Below are 19,471 nucleotides of genomic sequence, written 5' to 3'. Positions count from 1 at the left end.
CTTCTTTTTAGCAGTATTGACCACTATATATCATCGCAGGTAGCCTATCAATGTTGCACAACTCTCTTGTTCCACAGGCCCAGTTGAGAAGGTATGAAAAAATGAATCAACACACAGGATAGAATTATCTTCAAATGCCTTTTAGTTCCTCTCTTTCCAAATCACACCCATGATGAACACAAAGGGGATCAGTCACCTTACAGCTGTAGCCATTGAATTTCAGTGATGTAACAGAATTCCTTTTTTACCCCCTTTTATGAAAAGGGAGGATACTAGCAATCTAAAAATTAGTAAAGAATTTTCTAGAAAGATGGATGTTTGAAATATATAAATATATAGTCTCAAATAGTTTCTCCAGAAAATACGGATAAAAGCTCGTAAATTTATCAGAAATCTCATACAGGATTAAATTCTTGAAGTAATTATCAAATCCTCGGGATTGTGTCACTTATCAAAGATCAATATAAGATTTACTCAAAATATAGCAATTCCTTTTGGAAAAAAATAGGATAGAAAGAAATTGTAATCTGCAACATAGTTAACAACCCTATCCAACAAGTCACATCAATTCATTCAATACTCAGAAAATGCTACTCGTTAAAGCTAGACATAACAGCCATTTCTAGGGGATTTTCTTATTTTGTTCTTTTATTATGGGGTTGTTCTTTTTACTCAAGGATCAAAACATCGACCTTGGGCAACACCAATCATAACCAGATAAATGGAAAATTGCTCGGCACATCAGTGAGATACGACTATACGAGGAAGATTAAGTATCAGATGAAGGTACAAAAGGTTAACTTTACTAAGTATTTAATCTCCATGAACCTCAAGTCATCTGAAGCCAAAACTTACCCGTTGCTTAGATTTGTTCCCGTTGCTTCCACTCTTATCAGGGGACTCATCGTTAACATTCAAAAACCGCTTATTCACGCTTTTGGATTTCTTGGAAGGCGCCATGGATAAGTTTCTCAAGTATCTGACAAAATCCAGAAGTGAAACAAAAAAAATAGTTAGAAATTCAGTCAATTTCCTAATAACTAAACTCAGATCAGAATATAAAAAGATCTAATTCAAGAAATCCTCCTTCACCCACCCTAAGAAAATAAAAATTTATTAGATTTTCATCTGCCCTTCCAGTTGCAGGTTTCGTTTCATCGTCTGTCGTCTTCGAAGGATGGAAAAAGTGACTACGGCCGCCACGGAACAAGATGAGGCAGCTCCACACCCACACTGCGAAGCTTTCCCCAAATCCGATATGTTTGATTCAATTTCTGGAGAAGACCAAGGAGCGCAGGGATTTCAAAAAACAAAAAGGGCTGGATTGGAATAAGCCCAATTGAAATTGGCAGATTTCAATACAACTAAAACCGCGCCAAACACTTAAAGTCCACGTGCGCATATTGCGCGGATTTCAGGGGCAACTTCGTAATCTGGCTTCAAAAAATAGAGAGAAGTTTCGGTTTAACCTGTTTTCGGTTTTCCTCGTTTCTAAAATTGATTTTAATAATTTCAATTTATAATTCCATGAAATTTATATTATGATCCCTTATGCTGGTAATTGGAATTATAAATAAAACTGATAATCAGAATATTGGAGTTAGAAAGAAAATTGGTAATTGGAAGAATTCGGACTCGAGAACCCACCATCACCGATCCGTTTAAAGGAAAGTCTATGTTTGGCTACAAGGAGGCCACATAGATCTTCTGGTACACTTTACACTTTTCCCCCTTAGGATCCCTTTTTGCGGGTGGTCTTGAACAGTGACTCTCTTACACATACAAGATAAAGATGCCCACTTAATACCCCATTTGGTTTTAGTTTAGTGAAGGTAAGTCAGTCAATTTTGCTGTCATGGAAAAGTTCTAGGGTGATCGATATGTTTATTTCGCTACTTCATCATGCACAGAAGATTTAGACTAGATAATATATTTGGTTTGTTCATTTCTTACGTGTATAATTAGGGATCAGTTTGTTACTTATCATGCATGCGACAATGGTACGATTAAAATGACAAAAATCATGAATGCAAAATTATCAAGAGTGGGATTGTATAGATTCACGTGTTTGATGGGATTGGGTGAACTTTGACTGAGGCTAAACATATGTCAGGTATGAAGGAAAAAAAAAATCTAATTTACCTGGGAACACTGGACTCAAGCATTTATAGATGTTCACCTGAATGTTGAGATCTCAATATTCTAAACGGGTCAATGGGTCATAGTTGTGATGCAATGGTTTATTTATTCACGTAGAATCCTTGTGCACCACTGTTCCCTAAATCTTAACACACCACCTGTAAAGGTCTACCGAGACTCACTCTAATACGTCTTTTGGATCGAGTGCACAAACAAGAGACGTAAATCAAGTGAACAATAATGCAAAACACATGAGAAATTTACTGTTGTTCGACATGAATGTTTAAGTACATCCACTCGAGAGAACCAAATAATTTTTTATCAACTAAAAAAGACTATACCTCTCTCCACCTCACTATATACTTTTTTAATATGTTTTTCCTAAAGAGATAATGAAAAGGCACCCTAAAATTCCTAACTCTCACACAATTACACTTTTGTTATTGTACATGTAATGAACCTGAAACAGACCCAACAAATATTTACAAGTCCGTAAAATTGTGTGGCTATGAGAACAATGACCATCGATTTGTTTGAAACAATATCAAGGTTGAAGTCTCAATGACACAGAGTTGCCACCTTGGGGTCTGAGACCCACATTATAAAATATGATTCCATTCGAACAAACCCAATATTGTAATTGGGTTGTGTCAGATTGTGGACCAAGGAAGATATTAGACACCTTGGTCCTCCTAGTTATACCAAACTTCACACTCATTTGGTTTTCTTAACTCATTATAACATTTCATGACTTGTCTTATAAGAATAAGAGTAACGTATACAAACATTAAACAAGGGGGAAAAGGTAAGAACTTACCTTTATATATCTATGTTTTGACACGAGGGTTAGTATATATAACAAGCAAAGTGATATGCAAAAGATATGTTAAGTTACCATTGGTTAATAACAGTACATCAAAGCCTTGATTTAAAGATGAGCTATATAGTAATAATGTCAATCTTGGTAATCAGCATAAGACAATATAAAAGAATGAAAATGAAAAATAAATCCAATGATTACCAAAGTATCCTTCAATGACATCAAAGCTCACAAAGAGAGCAACGTCAGACTAAATGATGATGACCTAGAAAATTAAAACATGTAAAGATAATCATATTGACTATCATACCTTTACATGCATTACCTAATCCAATCATGCTCAATAAAATTAGAAAAATCTATAGAATAATAACTTATCCTATTATGGTATATTTAACATCATGAACCTATATGAAGGTTATAAAAAAATAATTATTAAAATTTTGTACATAATGAAAACCCTAATTTATCGTAATGCACACGTGCATAAAATAAACAAATAAAATCAAAATCAAATATACAAAATTATAACGATGAAGGAACTATAAGGAAATTATTAAGTACTATGAGAACCAAGCTCTCCATCAATTACGACTAAGATCCTTAACAAAAACACACAAAATAAAAACCTAATATGAAGAACATGTAATTTGTAATATGGTATGAGCAATTAAAAAAAATAGAAAAAAATCATCAGAATAAATCAAGAAATAAAGTACTTAAATTATACTTGCAAAATACACAAAAATATCTATCAAAATAATGCATTAATTTTATGAATTTCTAGCATGTTTTCAACTTTTCATTACCCTACTAAGGACAACAACAATATACCAATACTTGTAACGAAAGTTCTTAAAGCACACTCAATCAAATTGAACGAGATTAAAAAAATAAAATAATGGAAGATTACTTACTGGATAAATTTTTTTCAAGAAGAAAGTAGTAATTTTGCGGCAGGCTAGTCATAGGTAATGAAGAGTTTAAGTCTGCAAGTATTTGAAGGGTCTTGCTGCAAACTTTTTTGAGTATCTCTTTCTGTCTTCAAGATTGTCCCACAACGTGTTAGGGAATCTATATTTATAGACTAGAGAGTAGCTAACAACCTTAGTGATACCTTAAATCAAAACTCCTCAAGATCCTTAGAACTGAGAAGACTTCAGATCGCTTATAGCCTATCAATGACAAAAATCTGCGCTAGATTCCTATATGCAACAAATTCTAGCTTTGTAATTGACCAAAACTCAATTGATTTATTCCATTACATCCCTTGGAGGGTTTTGGGTAAGGTTGAGTCAGTTATTAGGTCGGTAAGAGCCATATAAGGCCTATCCAAATGTTGGAATTCATAGACTAAAGAGTCCAAAATTTTACAACTAACCAAAAACTAATGTCGAGATGGAGCTTCTTGATGTGCAATGAAGAATCACCGACGTCGGTGACTAGTTGGCTGACCTGTCAACGACGTCAATAGGTTCCTCTTGGATGCCTGCTCGAGCTAGTTTCATTCCTTATAATTTGCGCTACCCTGAGGCTTAAGCTAGGGTCTGGTTTGGTATGGGTCCTAGTTCAGGTTTGGGCCAAGCTTGGATCTATGTATAAATTCCCTTGAAATGCACATAACTTTTTTATTCAAGATTTTATTATCATGAATCAAAATTCACTTGAAAGCTTGTTCTAGATATTTTTAAATTGGATGAAAAATTATAAATCATTGATCGAAAATACTTAAAGCAGTAAGTCCTGCATGACCAAGAATGGAATCTTTTGTAAAATAATTGCCAAATTAAAATATTTTTTTTTCAAACCATCCTTAAGTACCAATGGTTAATCATGCAATTTAGTCCAATTCAAGGATGTTGACCCAGTCAAACTTACAAGGGTATTTTGGTCATCTCCGAAGCTATTTTCCTTAAATTTCATAATGATCCAAGGCATCACTTAGTCAAGGAGGAACTTCTAGAGCCATAAAAATAGAACCCACAATGTCTTTCGAACACTTGTTCATCATTGCCAAACCAACATGAGGTGTCTACAAGACACAACACCAATCTCTCTCTCTCTCTCTCTCTCTCTCTCTCTCTCTATATATATATATATATATATATATATATATATATCTTTGCCGAGAAGGAGTGATCAATTAGGAACACTAAAAAAAGGCTAAACCAGTATGGTATCTCTTTGAATCCTGAATATGGTGATACCTTTGATTGTACCAACCTATATATGTCTCTCCCCCATCAATTGGTGCTAATTTATTGTCATTATGATTCCTTGACTCAAATTTGTTCGATGAGAAATGCATAATAAAAGAGGATCATCCTATTGACAATTAGATCCTGCTATTTGCCCCCCCCCCCCTCTTCACAGAAAATGGAGATATGAATTGATCGATTCATTGACTCCTAGATCAGGATTGAAGGGGCTCAAAGATATGAAGCATTTCCCTTGGGTTATTTTCTATGTATTGAAAATATCAATGATTGAGAAATAAAATATAGAGAGAGAAATAGATAGATATATCAATGATTGTCCCCCATCAAAAAGGGAAAAAGAAAAAGAATGTTGCAATGACGCTTGGAATAGATTGAAGAGGGATTTCCATGCCAATAGTATTGGAGGGGAATTTCTTACCATATACCACTCACGGTATGAGAAACATCGTCTAATAGGGGACCCACATGGTCAAGGAGGAAAGAAAGAGAGTGCCAACGTGAGACCCACGTGATCAAGTTGTGAGAAGGCGCGGGGATCTGTTTTCTTAAAAGTTTTTGGGGTTTGCTTTTTGACCAGTTTGGTGTAGACTAGGGTGGGATAGGATTAAAATTATTTAGAATCAGTCTAGTTTGAAAGAAAAAAAAAAAAAACCTAAACCCTAGTTTATGTACAAGATCGGTCCAATCCGGATCAACTTCTACTGATTCTGATGTGGAGTACTCAAATCAAGCGATCCAATCCAATTTTTCAAACCCTAGATTCAATTTAATATGATTGACTAATTTCATGTCAATATTTAGATAGATGATACACCAACTCAAAAATAGAAAAATACCACTTCACAACCTCACTAAAGTCCTTAAAATTATATCATATGGCAGATTGATGGACATTAGATAGATAATGGATGGTTTGGATATGTCACTTATTGGATTTTAGAGTCGAACCATGTATTGGCATCATATATGCCTATGCAGAATTTTGGCACTCCGGCCACTGGTGCACACTCTTCCATAGTAATAGATCTTCAAAACTCAATTGTACCACTTGGCAAACTTCGTTTGGGTAAAAACTTGACATGTGAATACATGTAACTCGCATCCTTGAATGTGGGAGCAGTGGAAAATGGAAGCCTAAATGGAATTAGAATCAAGCCTTCAAGCCCTCGGCTTAAGCATTCCTTCTTCGTTGATGACTGCCTTATTTTCCTCAAGGCCAATCATGGTTCTCTCAGAAGCCTCTACGATGCATTATCTCTCTACCGTGAAGCCTCCGACCAAGTTGTCAATGGTCAGAAGTCTTTCGCCTCCTTTGGTCCAAATACTCCTCTAAGGTTGCGGCGCATTTTTGCTATAATTAGTACTATGGATGACTTGGTTCACCCGAGAACCTATCTTGGTCTTCCCTCAGAGATTGGCAAGAACAAGAAGGCGGTTTTTTAGAACTTAAAGGATATATAGAACCATTGCCAAGATTGCTGGATGGAAGGAAAAGCTGCTCTCTCAGGCTGGAAAAGAAGTACTTATTAAGGCTGTGGTGACAACCACCCCTTCCTACCATATGTCCCATTTTAAGCTGCCTCATGGTCTTCTTGATGATATTAGTAAGGCAGGTTGTAGTTTCTTGTGGGGTCAAAAGAAGGAGGAGAGGAAGATTCTCTGGATGGGAAAGGATTGCCTTCACCTTCCAAAGCTCGATGGAGGGCTCGGCATCAAAGATCTAAATATCTAAAACCAAGCTCTCTTGGCCAAGCTTGGGTGACATCTGATTATTAATGATGGTTCTTTGTGGGCAAGATTGTTGAAGAGTATATATCTACTTCCCGACGTCCGCTTTTTTGGCGGCTCAAGTTGGAGGAAGGCCCTCTTGGGCCAATAGAAACATCTTGCATGGTAGGCGGCTGTTGGGCAAAGGTCTTATGTGGATTGTGGGAAATGGTCTCACTATTCACATTTGGGATGATCCTTGGATTCCAGTGTTGGAGGGATTTGGCTTCACCTTTCTCGTCCTCCAGATTGCCCCTTCCATAGAGTATCTGGCCTCATTGATTCCTATGCTAAGTGGAATGTTGTGAAGCTGAGAGCATTCTTTATGCCTTTCAAAATGGAGTGCATTTTGCAGATCCCCATTAGCTATGAGAGATGTAATGATAAGCTATGCTGGGGCTCCACTCCAAATGGTATTTTTTTCAGTCAAGTCTGTCCTATGTTAGTTAAAACGAGAACGGCAAAACAAGTGTTCGGTATGGACGTGTTTTAAACGTTTCAAGACGTGAACGGGCCGATAAAAAAATGGTCAAACTTTTAAAAAATGGACAATACATGTTTTAAATGTTTAAATCTGAATGATACTGTACTAAAAAAAAGGGCAATACACACGCATAAATTGAGAAATTATTAGTTAACTACCTTTGATCAAAAGTAAAACCTACGATAAATTTAATGCATTAAGCAATTTAAATACTTTTGTGTGTTTCTCCACGTGTATAGACACTACACATTAAAAAAAACCCTACCATTGAAATCAGAATTTCCTATTTAATCTTCTTATTTCCTCCGTTGAGATTGGTTCTCCACTTACTTTTGCAGCACGTTAATGTTGCTATCATGCGCCTACTGCCTTATCGCCTATTTATTAGGTTTAGTTGAATAGAATGGTTATCTTGGTGTGAAGAAGAAATTGGGAAAGGCGAAGGAGACTTATTAGGTTTAGTTGAATAGAATGGTTATCTTGGTGTGAAGAAGAAATTGGGAAAGACGAAGGAGACGGAAGTTGCCATGCCGCTGTAGGTTCTCTCTCTCTTTCCATCCTTCGAAACTCACTCAGAGTGCCGCTGCTGCTCTGGATCTTGGTTTTGGAGTTTCGGACCTTGGCCGACTTTGACTGTTGGCAAACCCAAGAGCCACCGCCGCTGGGAGAGTGGGCTGTTCTGAATCTAGACTTTGGAGTCTGCTGCTGGCAGGGCCTAGAGCCACCGCCACTGGGAGTGTGGGAGTGTGGGAGGAGGAAATGAGGGAAGAAGAAAGTGAAGTTTCAGGGGCAAAGTGAAAGGGAAATGACGGTTGAAAGCGAGTACATGGGATCAAGCAAAAACTCGTTCTTTTCATGTTTAAAAAACGGATTCGTGTTTAAATCACGTTTAAAACTTATTTTCCAACCAAACAAGTATTTTTCCATCTCTTTGAGGGCAGTTCGGTAAAACACATTTAATACGGACAAATATGGAATGGTCGAATAATACGCGTTTTAACTAGCAGAGTCTACCTATAGATTGGGTACCCAACTGCTCCAATGCTCTTCAAAATCAACGGTGAAGGCCCTCTCTACTCTGAAAGAGGTGTGGAATTGTATTTGGAATTCCCTTGCTCCCCCCAAAGTGAAGTCCTTATTGTGTAAAGCCTGCCTTGGTGTTATTGGGGTTTTGACAAATCTGAAACAATGTTGTATCATTTACTCGGATGTTTGTGTTGGGTGCGGTCTTGATGCTGAATCAGCCGAACATGCCCTTTTATATTGTCCGCTGGCCAAGCAGGCTTGGTTTGCCTCAGTAGTTGCCTTGAAAGTGGATGCTTACCCTTGTCTTTTCCTCTTGGATTGGGTCTTCAAATGGAGTAATCTTCCTAGGGCTTCTAAGAAGGATTGCCAGATCTGTTTCACTTCCCGTGCAATAGCTGTTTGGGAAATCTGGAAGTTGAGGAATGCTCGTTGCTTCAAGTCTTTTGTGCCCCTTTCCGAAACTGGATTGCCTCGGTTAACAAGGAAACTGAGGAAGTTATCTCCTCCTCGAGCTCCTCTTCTTCAACAACTTGTGGGAACTCAACTACGGTTCTCCCTCCTCTCCCTTTGGGAGCCATATCTTTTTTTGTGGATGCAACTACCAGTTTCAGCCTTAAAGCCCTTGGAATTGGATGTGTTGCTTTTGATCTTGGTGGAGATGTTTGCTTGATTGTTGCTGAGCATTTTGCTTTGGTGCCGGCAGTGGTTGGTGAGGCATTGGCTGGCTCTCTCATCTACTAGTAGGCTGGAGTCTGTTCGATCTTAGTATCATCAGATTGTCTCTCCCTCATCAAATGCTTATCCCCCTCTCCTCCCTCCTCCTCCTTGCATCTCTTGTATTGTTCAGTATATTTGCATCCTAAAATCCTCCTTCTCTTTTTGTAATTTTGTCCATATCAATAGGTCTGAGAGTGGATTGACCCATAATATCTCTAAATGGGCCCTCTCTTGTCCTTTGAGTTGCTTCAGGGAGCCCCCCTTTCCAGGGGGTCTCATGAACATTGTAATGCCTTTTTTGATACACCAAGGTGAATAGATTTCCTCATATCAAAAAAAAAAAAAAAACAGGCATGTGGCATAGTTTTGGACCAATTAAATAAACTTATCTAGATGAATTACCCAAATTACCCAAATACAAAAAGGAAAAATAGAGAATAATAGAACTATAGTAGATTTACCCGATAGTGTCAATCCATGTTGAATTTAGGTTCAAACATTGTTTTAAAAGTCAGAATCGGGATCAATTGAACTGACCGTTGATCTCAATTATAGACGTTTGGAAGTGGGCCAAGTGGCTGATTCTAGGGTTTTTTGAAAATGGGATCGCTGGTTTTCAGACTTGAGGGGCCAATTCTAGGGTTCTTACGGACCGATTCCTAGATCAAAATCAACAGGATTGATTCAACCCGCGATTCCAGTTTAAAATCGTTGGGCTCAACCCGACCAGCCTCGAGGCACTAAGCTGATTGCCCGATTATCATTGAGAAGGCTGTAAGTGCTGAAAAGCACTAACCCGGTGGTTTCTGTTTTCCGAACGGCGAGCTGTTAGATCCTTATCTCCGCTCGCTTAGGAAGCTATTGCGGTGCCCGTAAAGGGGTTTTTTAACCAACTAGATGAGCTTCTCGTCCTGGCTTCGTCAATCTCTTTCATGGAAGAAGAACAAATCACAGGCAGCTACAGCTCCCATTCGTAGCAAGGGAACTTATGGGGTTGAAACCCTCACAGAAGACCAAGAGTTTGGAGTGACGGAGCAGTTGAAGAACTTCGTCAAGTCCTTCACTGTTGATACCTTCAAGAATTTCCCCCTCGAAGGTGACAGATCTCTAAATTTTCTAAAAAATTTAAAATTTGTGCTTCTCTTTTCTGCTTTTGTTGTGGTTTTTGGATTGTAATGGATTTAGTGCAGACAGATGATTAGGGAACGGTCGAAAACGCCGGTGATTCAGCACCCACAACCTCTTCCAATAGCCGGAATGATCTGTCGACGTGGCAGGAGCGGCATGCAATTCTCATTCTCTCTAGGGTCAAGGTTAAGATGACGCCTGACTTCCCTTATAATCCTTGTTCGTTTCTTTTGATTGACTGATTGTGCGTATGAAGTTTTTGTCTATGATTTAATTTTCCTATTTTGCGTGATTAAGTAATCAACATACGAATTTGTTACCCAATACAGACCTGATTAAGCATGTAATCAGTTGGATTGGACCAAAAGGAATAGAATCCATGTCGGATCTTGTCAATCCGAGTTTTTCTTTGCACTTATTTTCTATAGTTTTGTAGGGGATGGAATTAGTGAATATACCCAGGTCGGTTACCTATGACTATTCCCTGCATAAGCAGTTCAAATTGAGGAAGTGCAACACTTTTCTTCTTCTTCAAAGATATTGGCTATTATTTTGTTGATTGGGTTATTACCATTCTCATATATTTGAGATTTTGAGACCAAAAGGATGTGGTAGAAGCAATTCTTTGCACAATAGAACTTTTCTTGGATTCTGGCAATTAAACATTAAAGAAGACCTCAAACAACTAGGACACAAATCTCCAATTCATTCCAAAAAATGATGTATCGATCCCAAGGAACTGCTTAGTTGTAAATGTGCAATCAAGTAGGTAAGCCCTAGTATTTGTGTGGCTTCTTAATCCTCCAACACATCCAATATAATTGCGAAAGGAAACATCCCCCAAAGTATGCTGCTTCATACCCAAATAAAAACTTTGTCCATGATTAGAGAAGACACTGGATGCCCCTTGGGATCACCCAATCTACTTGAAACAAACCATAGTGGTACTAGGACAACAAATCTCCAATTCATTCCAAAAAATGATGTATCGATCCCAAGGAACTGCTTAGATGTAAATGTGCAATCAAGTAGGTAAGCCCTAGTATTTGCGTGGCTTCTTAATCCTCTAACAAATCCAATATAATTGCGAAAGGAAACATCTCCCAAAGTATGCAGCTTCATACCCAAATAAAAACTTTGTCCATGATTAGAGAAGACACTGGATGCCCCTAGGGATCACCCAATCTACTTGAAACAAACCATAGTGGTACACCACATAGACATTGCCACCCTGTAGTGTAGGTAAAATTTGCTGCATTCTTTGGTTTGCTGTTTTAGTGGGAAAGAATAATATATCTTTTTTGTGTTTGCTTGACTGGAATTAGATGCACATAACCTAAAAATATAAAATATAAGGGGCAAAATTTAATGCCGAGGTAGGGGTGGATTAATTGATTGATAAGGCATTGAACCATGTGATAATAGAGGGATAATCAACAAATACTATAAAATGTTTGTGGTATCCTTTAGAAGAGCTTTGGCCGTTATGCGACTATCTGAGATCCATTTGGCATATAGTTTCGGTGATTAATTATTGTTTAAATGGAAGCTAGAAAGTGCTAATGAGTTAGCAAAGTAGGGGGGGGTTGGTCCATACTAGACTATGTTATGGGAATTCCGTTCTTTTGTGTGTTTGTTTTAATTCCATCAGTGGTTCTTTTCCTTGCATTTGTTTTGGGTTAGCTCTTTGAGTTTGTTTCACCTCTTTGAGGGTCTTAGTGCATTATTATTATTATTTTTCTCTTTCACCAATGCGTTATTAATCTTGAAGAACTTGTAAAACCAGACTTCTTTTATTTTCATGCAACCCGAGGTATTTGGGAGAAAAAATTACATTCCTCCATGGAAACAGTGGTTAAATTGACTTCATGAAAGTAACTGGAGATGCTCTGTTTATTAACTTTACAATTGTTTGTTTTTGTAGGAAATTTCACAACTTAGATATATTCTATGCCCTCGCCATTTGAAGGAGAGACAATTTTGGAGAGTATATTTCAAGCTTGTCAGGGATTATGTAGCTCCGTAAGCATCTTTCCTCTTTAGTTTTTAAAATTTGTGTTCGTGAAATTTTGAAAGAGAAGAAAATCAGTGGAATTGGACAAGCATTTTATTGGAAATAAGAATTGGCACTATCCGAAAAGTTGTCCACACCGATTTTTAAAATTAGATTAGATATGATAATGAGTCCTGATACTGCAGTATCATTTGTTTCCCATCATGGGATAACAACTTTTTATTTTACCTAATATTCTGCTGCTTGTTATAAGGAGCATTGCTTTTGTATACGATATCTGAACCCAGTGAAGTAGATATAGTCTCGACTTTGGCCATTGGGTTGCAAAATTTCAATTGATATACCACTCGGTTTCAGAGTAAATATGTGACTGCGTTAGAATTGTGAGGGGATAGGGTAATGAATTCCCAACTACCGTTGGATTACACTGAGGTTCAGCTCTAAGAAATGTAGAAGGAGTTCAACTAAGAACCACTCTACAGTAGGATCGATGACAGGCTGCAGCAGAACATCAGAATAGCAATAAACCAGAATTAGTAACTTAGAAGGTAGAGAGAAAATCGGCCAACAGATGGCTACCAAACTTGGGTCGAGTGGAGGTGATGCTGATCAGGTCCTTTGCTCCAAATTACAGCCAATTATGATGGCTGAATGTTGAGTTATGAAGAGGACTTGAAATTAGAAATCAACCTTCAAAATAGAAGGTTAATGGAGAAACCAATCTGGCCAGCAGTTGGGGAAACCAAACAGAGTCGATTGATGAGCAGGCTATACTCTCCAAGTGCTTCGAATATGGCCCCAATAGGTTCAGTAGCTGAAGAGATCTCAAGCCTTGGAAGTTGCAGTAGAATCAGCAGAGAAACAGAGCCGCAGGGTGCAACAGTCTTTCACTTTATGTGTAAACAGCAGCAGCATCACTTGGTGTTGATTTTGGAACCGATTCAGGTCTTCAATGACTCTCCAGCAGCAATAGTTGCAGACACAAGAGACAGCAGCAAGCACACTCGATTCGGAGCAAAGGAATAGTAAAGAAGAGAAAATAGAATAGGAGGGAAGGATAAGGAGATTTGGTTCTCACCAGCCAGGCCTCCCAGCCCTTCAACTCATACACATGGACAAGAGAAAATTGGCTCAAAGCAATAATAATCAACTTCATTAAATCGTGGGGTGCCTCTATGGGCAGGTTACAATATATAAATAGACTCAAGGGGATGAGTCAAAAATAGAAAGAAATAAAATAACAGTCTCTTATATGGCTGAAACTTACTTTACAAATAATGAGACCAAAATAGAAAGTAACTAGAATAGAAACTCTAACTCCGCTAAGCAACTAAAATAGAAACTCTAATTTAGAAACAAATAACTAACAAAATAGAAACTAGATCTATACTAAAATAGAAACTAAACTACTCCTAATTCTCGACGCATAAAGGACAATGCAATCTGATCTTGGGCCCCACAGAATCTTCTAAAAATATTCTTACCAAGCCAAAATAAGGGGCTGTGACACTGATCACGTGAACATTGTTTTGGCCTCTTTTTCTTCATGTTTTGTCCTACATCACTAAGCTTGTATCTGTTTGCTCTAATCATGGATGAGTTGAATAGAGACATTCAAATTGAGATCTCTTGGTGTATGCTGTTGCAGATGATATTGTTTTGGTGGATAAAACAAATGAGGGGACAAGCGCAAAGTTGGATTTATTGAGAGCAACATAGAAATCACAAGGTTTTAAGATAAGTAGAACAAAAACATAATACATGATGTGTAACTTCAGTAACAATAGGACTGAGAGTGGGGTGGTGACGATATGGAGTTGCAACAGAGAGATAACTTTAGATACTTAGGTTCAATCATGAATAAAGAAGGAGAAATAGAGGATGACATCATACAAAGAATAGGTGGATGAAATGGAGGGGTGTATCTGGAGTGTTGTGTGATCTACGTATACCTTTAAAACTCAAAGGGAAATTTTATAGAACAGTTATACGACCAATATTGGTTTATGGGGCTGAATGTTGAGCAGTAAAGAAAAAACATTTAAACAAACTTCATGCGGTTGAAATGAAGATGTTATGGTGGATGAGTAGTAAATTTAAAAAAGATAAAATAAAGAATGAAGAAATTAGAGCAAGCCTAGGCATTGTCCCGGCCCTTTATTCATGATAAGTTGCGAGAAACTTGTTTGAGGCGGCATGGACATGTGCAACGGAGGCCCTTGAATGCCCCAGTACGGAGAAGTGATTTATTTCAAATTGAAGGATCTAAAAGAGCTAGAGATAGGCCTAAAATAAAAATAGGAGAAGTGGTGGGGAAAGACATATATAGCTTAGAACTGGAATCTTGTATGGTTTTGAATAGAGCTGATTGGAGAAATAGGATTCATGTAACGAACCCAATTTAGTTGGAATAAGGCTGAGTTGAGTATACCGCTCAGTTCTTTCCAGTACTCGGTGGGGGATTGCTAGCATATCATGAATCTAGTGCAAACAGAAGCACTTGGTAAAGATTGCATTATTCACTGTGGCATACATCTATTATAGGGTTGGATAGTTAGTTACCTTGTAAAGTGGGATTTCTTCCCTGTTATTCCCTCGTTCACATAGGTGGACTGTCATGCTGGTGTTCCTCTTAATGTTGGTTTCTGCTTTTTTTGTTGATAGAAATTGATGCTTTCACTTTTATTTATTTATATTTTGAATACTGGCTCCAATAAACAAGACAGTGGAGGGGGGGGAGGGGGCGGGGGAACTGGCTTTTTCCCCCTTTTTAATTTTTTTGCCGTCAAGAGACAAACGGGGTAGGGAAATCAGTTCTAAATGAAGCCAAGGTTTTGTCCCCTCTCTATATGATATTGTACTAGGTTGACTGTGTGTGTGTGTTGAGAAAGATTAATAGGTGACCCACCGAGCCACACAGCCCACACTCTTGATTGTAGTCGTACATGGTGTTTATGTATAGCTAATTTGATTGTTGGTTAGGGAGGGAAGCCTCTAAATGGACTGGATTGGCCACATAACAAATTTCAGAATTCACCACCATATATTAGACTTATTCCCTTGTAATCAGCTATCAAACTACTTTGAACTGCATAAAAGAGGACAAAATAAAATTCACTATTTTTCAACCATTTACCAAAATGTTATCTTTGCAACCATTTTTCGAAGTCTTCTTCATGCATGCGCTGTTACTTAATATTTACACATAATTGATCGTGACTTGTATATTATGGTGCACAAATTTGAGCTCCAAATGTGCTGTCATGGTACCAAAAAAGAACACCGAAGCTTGTTTTAGGCTTAATAAACATATTTAATTCTTCAAATTGTAAAAACAAGCACCCAATTTGGTTGTTTTGGATTTGCACCCTTGGTTGGCATTAAACATCGAACCCTTATGTAATATTGCCTATTCTACACATTGTTTGAGTGCTATCAGGCATAATTGGCAAGTAAAGCAAATAAATTATGCAATAATGGATGAAGACACATAATGTTGAATAATTATTTAAGAAATAGTTAAAAACTTAAAGTAGAAAATACAAAGTACAGTGAACAATACATATTACATAGACACCCAAGTATAGTGAACAATACATATTGTCATAGACACCCTAGTCTTCCATGTCCCAACAATACACTACTGTGAGTCTGTAACTATCTACTGATATAGTGATGTGAACTATGACGTGCTGAATCGTCACTCATGGACCGATGGAGCCAACGTGCATTGTCCTCTGCCTGCATGACATATGCATGCCACGTCATAGTGTTCGAGAAGAAATGAGAGTAGTCCTCCACAATTGCCCTCTAAATGGTCTCATCTACATACTGCATGTAACCTATTCTAGGGTATAGGTCACCGTAATGTGAAGAACCAGCCACTGAGCCACTTTTATAAGATGGGAACGGGCGCATGTACGACTGCTGGGCTGAGTAGGAGAAGAAGTTGTCGACAAAGGACGTTCTAGTATGTCCCTGTGACTGTGAGTAGGCATCATACTCAAAATTGGGAACAGATGAAGAAGGTGCATGCTTCCCCATGGCAATGAAATGACCGTATGCACTGTGCTCCTACAAATTGCTCTCTAGTAAAGGATGGGGCACGCCAGTGCCCACCCCTTGTACTGTCCCCTAAACTCATGCCTCCAAGAGTGATAGACAAGATATCAACATCCATGCAATCAACCTGCTCATTTTCTCTGAAATTTTTGGTGACGATGCCTTCTCGTGTAGTCCGCACAAGTGGCTGAACGTGCTCCATGGTCCGTATCCTGTGTGGAATGATCAAACTGGGTCTCCCCAGTGAATCAAACCGGCTCCTACATCTCCTCTGCCTGGTCATATTCCTCTTGAAGTCCTGCATATCTATCACCACCATCGCCGTCTTCATCATCATTGTCGCCACCACCATTGTCGTTGTCTCCATCACCTTTTTGGAGTGATGTGGCAACCCCCAGCAGTGTATTCCACTAGTATGGAGTGGTGATGTGGCAAAAAAATAAAGATTTCAGTAATTTTCCCCTTCTCCAGGTCGAAACCAACGAAAAAGTTGAAGTGCTGTCGAAATTTCGAAATGATTCGCAAGACCATGCCTTTTTATATAAGACTTTGTATCATTTTTGGCGATATAGTACAAACAGTACCGAAATCTCACCGAAATTTCAGTTGAAACTGTTCAAGTCTTATATTTCGTATGTAATTTCGTTTCGAGCAGGTCGAGATCTCCGAAATTTTTGAAGTTTTCAAAATTGTGCTTGGAACCCCTTTATAACCTAGGGTTTCAAAGAGAGGAAACGGAGCTAGAGAACTTGGAGCATGACTCTCAATCCAAAACTGTGGGTTCTGATACCAAGTTGGAATCTAAAGGTTGCAAGAGAACAAGAGAGAAGAAGAGAGAGGTGGCGGTAGAATTGTGTGAGAGAGTATTGATCTACTCTCCCCTATATTAATTCGTTTAGCCAATAATAAAAGGGAAATTACATGCATAGAACCTCATGTTAATGTAAGGTGGCTAAGAGAGGTAGAAAGGTAAGAAAATAAAAGAACAATACAACATAATATATCCCAGTACCCGAAGTGCCCTTATTACATGAACTCTAACAGTCACATGACAGAATTAGGCACATTTGGTTGAGTCAATTCAGCCAGAAAATAGAGAGATGGAAGGTTGATACGGCGGAAATGTCTTTAAGTTGTCGAGGTTCGATGTTTTTATTGGTTCCTCCCATAGTTCAACACTGTACCAGAGGACGAATCGAAAAGCTGCCTGGTTCGGGTTCAGTCCAGGTCATACAAGTTCTGACAAAGAGAACCACAGTATTGACTAAAGGAGGAAAATAATAAAGAAATGCTAAAATTGAAAAAACAATAATAAAAATAAAACCACTGAACCTAACCGGACAGTTCACAAAAAAACTGGATGATTTTCAAAAACTGCTGGGGATGGACCGAAAAAGAGGGTGGTTCCGTTTTTCAGTTCAACTGCCCATCAGCCGGTTCTGTCCGGTTTTTTAAACTATAGTTCCTCCACCCTCAAAAAAATAAAAGATGTTCCTGGTTCTTTGGCCTCTACACCTGGCCCCGGCCCCCCTGCCAGCTGATATAAAGCGTATTAAAAAGCTTATTCAACTACTAGATTTGGCTCCTCTACCTATCCAAGGGCACAGTTCATGGGTCACATTGATGTTGATACACTTGCTAAGTACTTCCCAGGTTTTCTGGTTAAAATCAAGCACACATTGGCTTTATTACTACTTCCCAATTTTGTCTCTTTATGGTCATGTTATTTTTTCTGCATATTGTAGTTACTCATATGAGAATTAGGATGATGTCTGGGGAATGTAACCTGAGTTTCTCCTACTTAATAGGCATAGATATTGTGGTATCATGGGATTGCTGCCAAGAATGCCACTAAAGATAGCTAGACGTGATTTACCTTTTCGTGTGATGTAGAGCTCACATGAACATATCCAACATCTGGGCTGAGGAAGTGTGGGTGAATTCTTACCTTGAATAAAGTAGATTTGTACACCTGACTTGGGTACTCACATGAGCAGTTTTGGTGACATGCAACTTCCTTTGGAGAATATCAAATCCTTGACAGTACTACATTCTTCTAGGAAAAATGAATAATTAGAATCATTTGGTATACGACCTATGCTTCCCCCCCCCCAAAATTAAGTGTGGTTGGAGGACTAGAGGAAGTGTAAAGGTGGGGAATCCCAAGACCTGGCCACAACTATACAAGGTCCCTTCCTGCTGGGGTATGCCGCACTCCGATTCAATCCAAAACCTATGTGTGGAGCATGTTAAGTTTTTAGCATAATATAATGCAGTACTGACTTTCTCCGATTTGTAATCCACAAAGTGATTCCTTTTCCTCAGTACTCTGTGTTTGTTTTTTTTTTGTCTGCTTTTCCTGTCTAGAAAATATACCACCTTGACATTTGGTGAATGTCAGATATGAGATACGTGCAATACAGAGGGCAAAACTCAGGAGGATGGGGATGGAGGATGAGAAGTCATTGACCATGAGTGCTTCTGAAGTGGAGATGGCAGAGCCAAATCAAGCAATGAGTGCGTCACATCCTGCTTCTTTGGATAATGACTCAGGTTCCTTTCTTTTCCGCTGAATTCCTTTCACAATTGTCTTGTTGTGTGGTGCTTAGCAGATATTTTACTGGGATTATCTTGATACTGGTTATCAGGTGGTTCTAATGGCTGTTTTTTTCCCTTCTCAAAATAATTTTTGATTAGATGAGATCACCAGCATTGGTGATGTTGTGGTGAAGTGAGTTATGAAGGAAAACATTTTGCTGAGTCTCAGTCATTTTTATCATATGAAGACAAATTTCTCCGGCAATCCAAACTTGCAATCATTTGGGCTGGTTAGAGGAGACGGATTGAACCTGCAGGGACTGTGATTCACCGAGCCGACTCTATACTTATCGCTGATTAATTAGTTTCCTTGCAATGTTATACCGAAACAGGACGAGCAGTTTGTAAATTGTCAAAAGCATGACTATTTTATTCCTCTTATCCATCATCAAGATAATTGAAAAGTGCAGTGGATGGAGTTTTTTCATTTTCTATTAATTGATATAGTGAGTGCTTCAGGTCTTAAAATTTAGGGTTCCAGACAACCACCTTGCAGG

The 19,471-nt window shown here is 38.3% G+C and overlaps 2 protein-coding genes across 9 annotated transcripts in view; one reads left to right on the top strand and one right to left on the bottom strand.

Moving 5' to 3' along the window:
- Positions 1 to 1,299, bottom strand: part of LOC122656730 (protein ALWAYS EARLY 2-like) — a 65,330-nt gene extending 64,031 nt beyond the window's left edge. For all 4 annotated transcript variants that reach the window (XR_006332153.1, XM_043851362.1, XM_043851361.1 and 1 more), the window contains exons 1-2: positions 1,097 to 1,299; positions 856 to 979 (exon numbers count right to left, since the gene is read on the bottom strand). Coding sequence is in view for 3 of the 4 variants with exons in the window: in XM_043851362.1 (XP_043707297.1) it covers positions 856 to 960 (105 nt within the window). In the remaining variant the exon portion in view is untranslated. The remainder of the gene's footprint in view (positions 1 to 855; positions 980 to 1,096) is intronic.
- Positions 29 to 19,401, top strand: LOC122656735. Of its 5 annotated transcripts, none has more exons than XR_006332155.1 (4): positions 10,068 to 10,268; positions 10,367 to 10,485; positions 12,225 to 12,322; positions 18,778 to 18,989. XR_006332155.1 is itself a non-coding variant. In XM_043851367.1 (4 exons), exons 2-4 carry the CDS (start codon positions 10,367 to 10,369, stop codon positions 19,109 to 19,111), a joined length of 309 nt encoding a protein of 102 aa, XP_043707302.1. In that variant the 5' UTR covers positions 10,068 to 10,268; the 3' UTR covers positions 19,112 to 19,401. The 5 variants fall into 5 exon arrangements, 2 of the variants coding, with proteins under 2 accessions (XP_043707302.1, XP_043707304.1); XM_043851367.1 differs by lacking the exon at positions 12,225 to 12,322 and adding an exon at positions 19,074 to 19,401 and having other exon boundaries at positions 18,778 to 18,929; XM_043851369.1 differs by lacking the exon at positions 12,225 to 12,322 and adding an exon at positions 19,074 to 19,401 and having other exon boundaries at positions 10,363 to 10,485; positions 18,778 to 18,929.
- The last annotated feature ends 70 nt before the right edge of the window (positions 19,402 to 19,471 follow it).

The sequence above is a fragment of the Telopea speciosissima genome, chromosome 3, assembly GCF_018873765.1.
Source record: "Telopea speciosissima isolate NSW1024214 ecotype Mountain lineage chromosome 3, Tspe_v1, whole genome shotgun sequence".
NCBI lineage: Eukaryota > Viridiplantae > Streptophyta > Magnoliopsida > Proteales > Proteaceae > Telopea > Telopea speciosissima.
The sequence above is the reverse complement of the archived record's forward strand: the minus strand, read 5'-3'. Positions and strand labels throughout refer to the sequence as shown.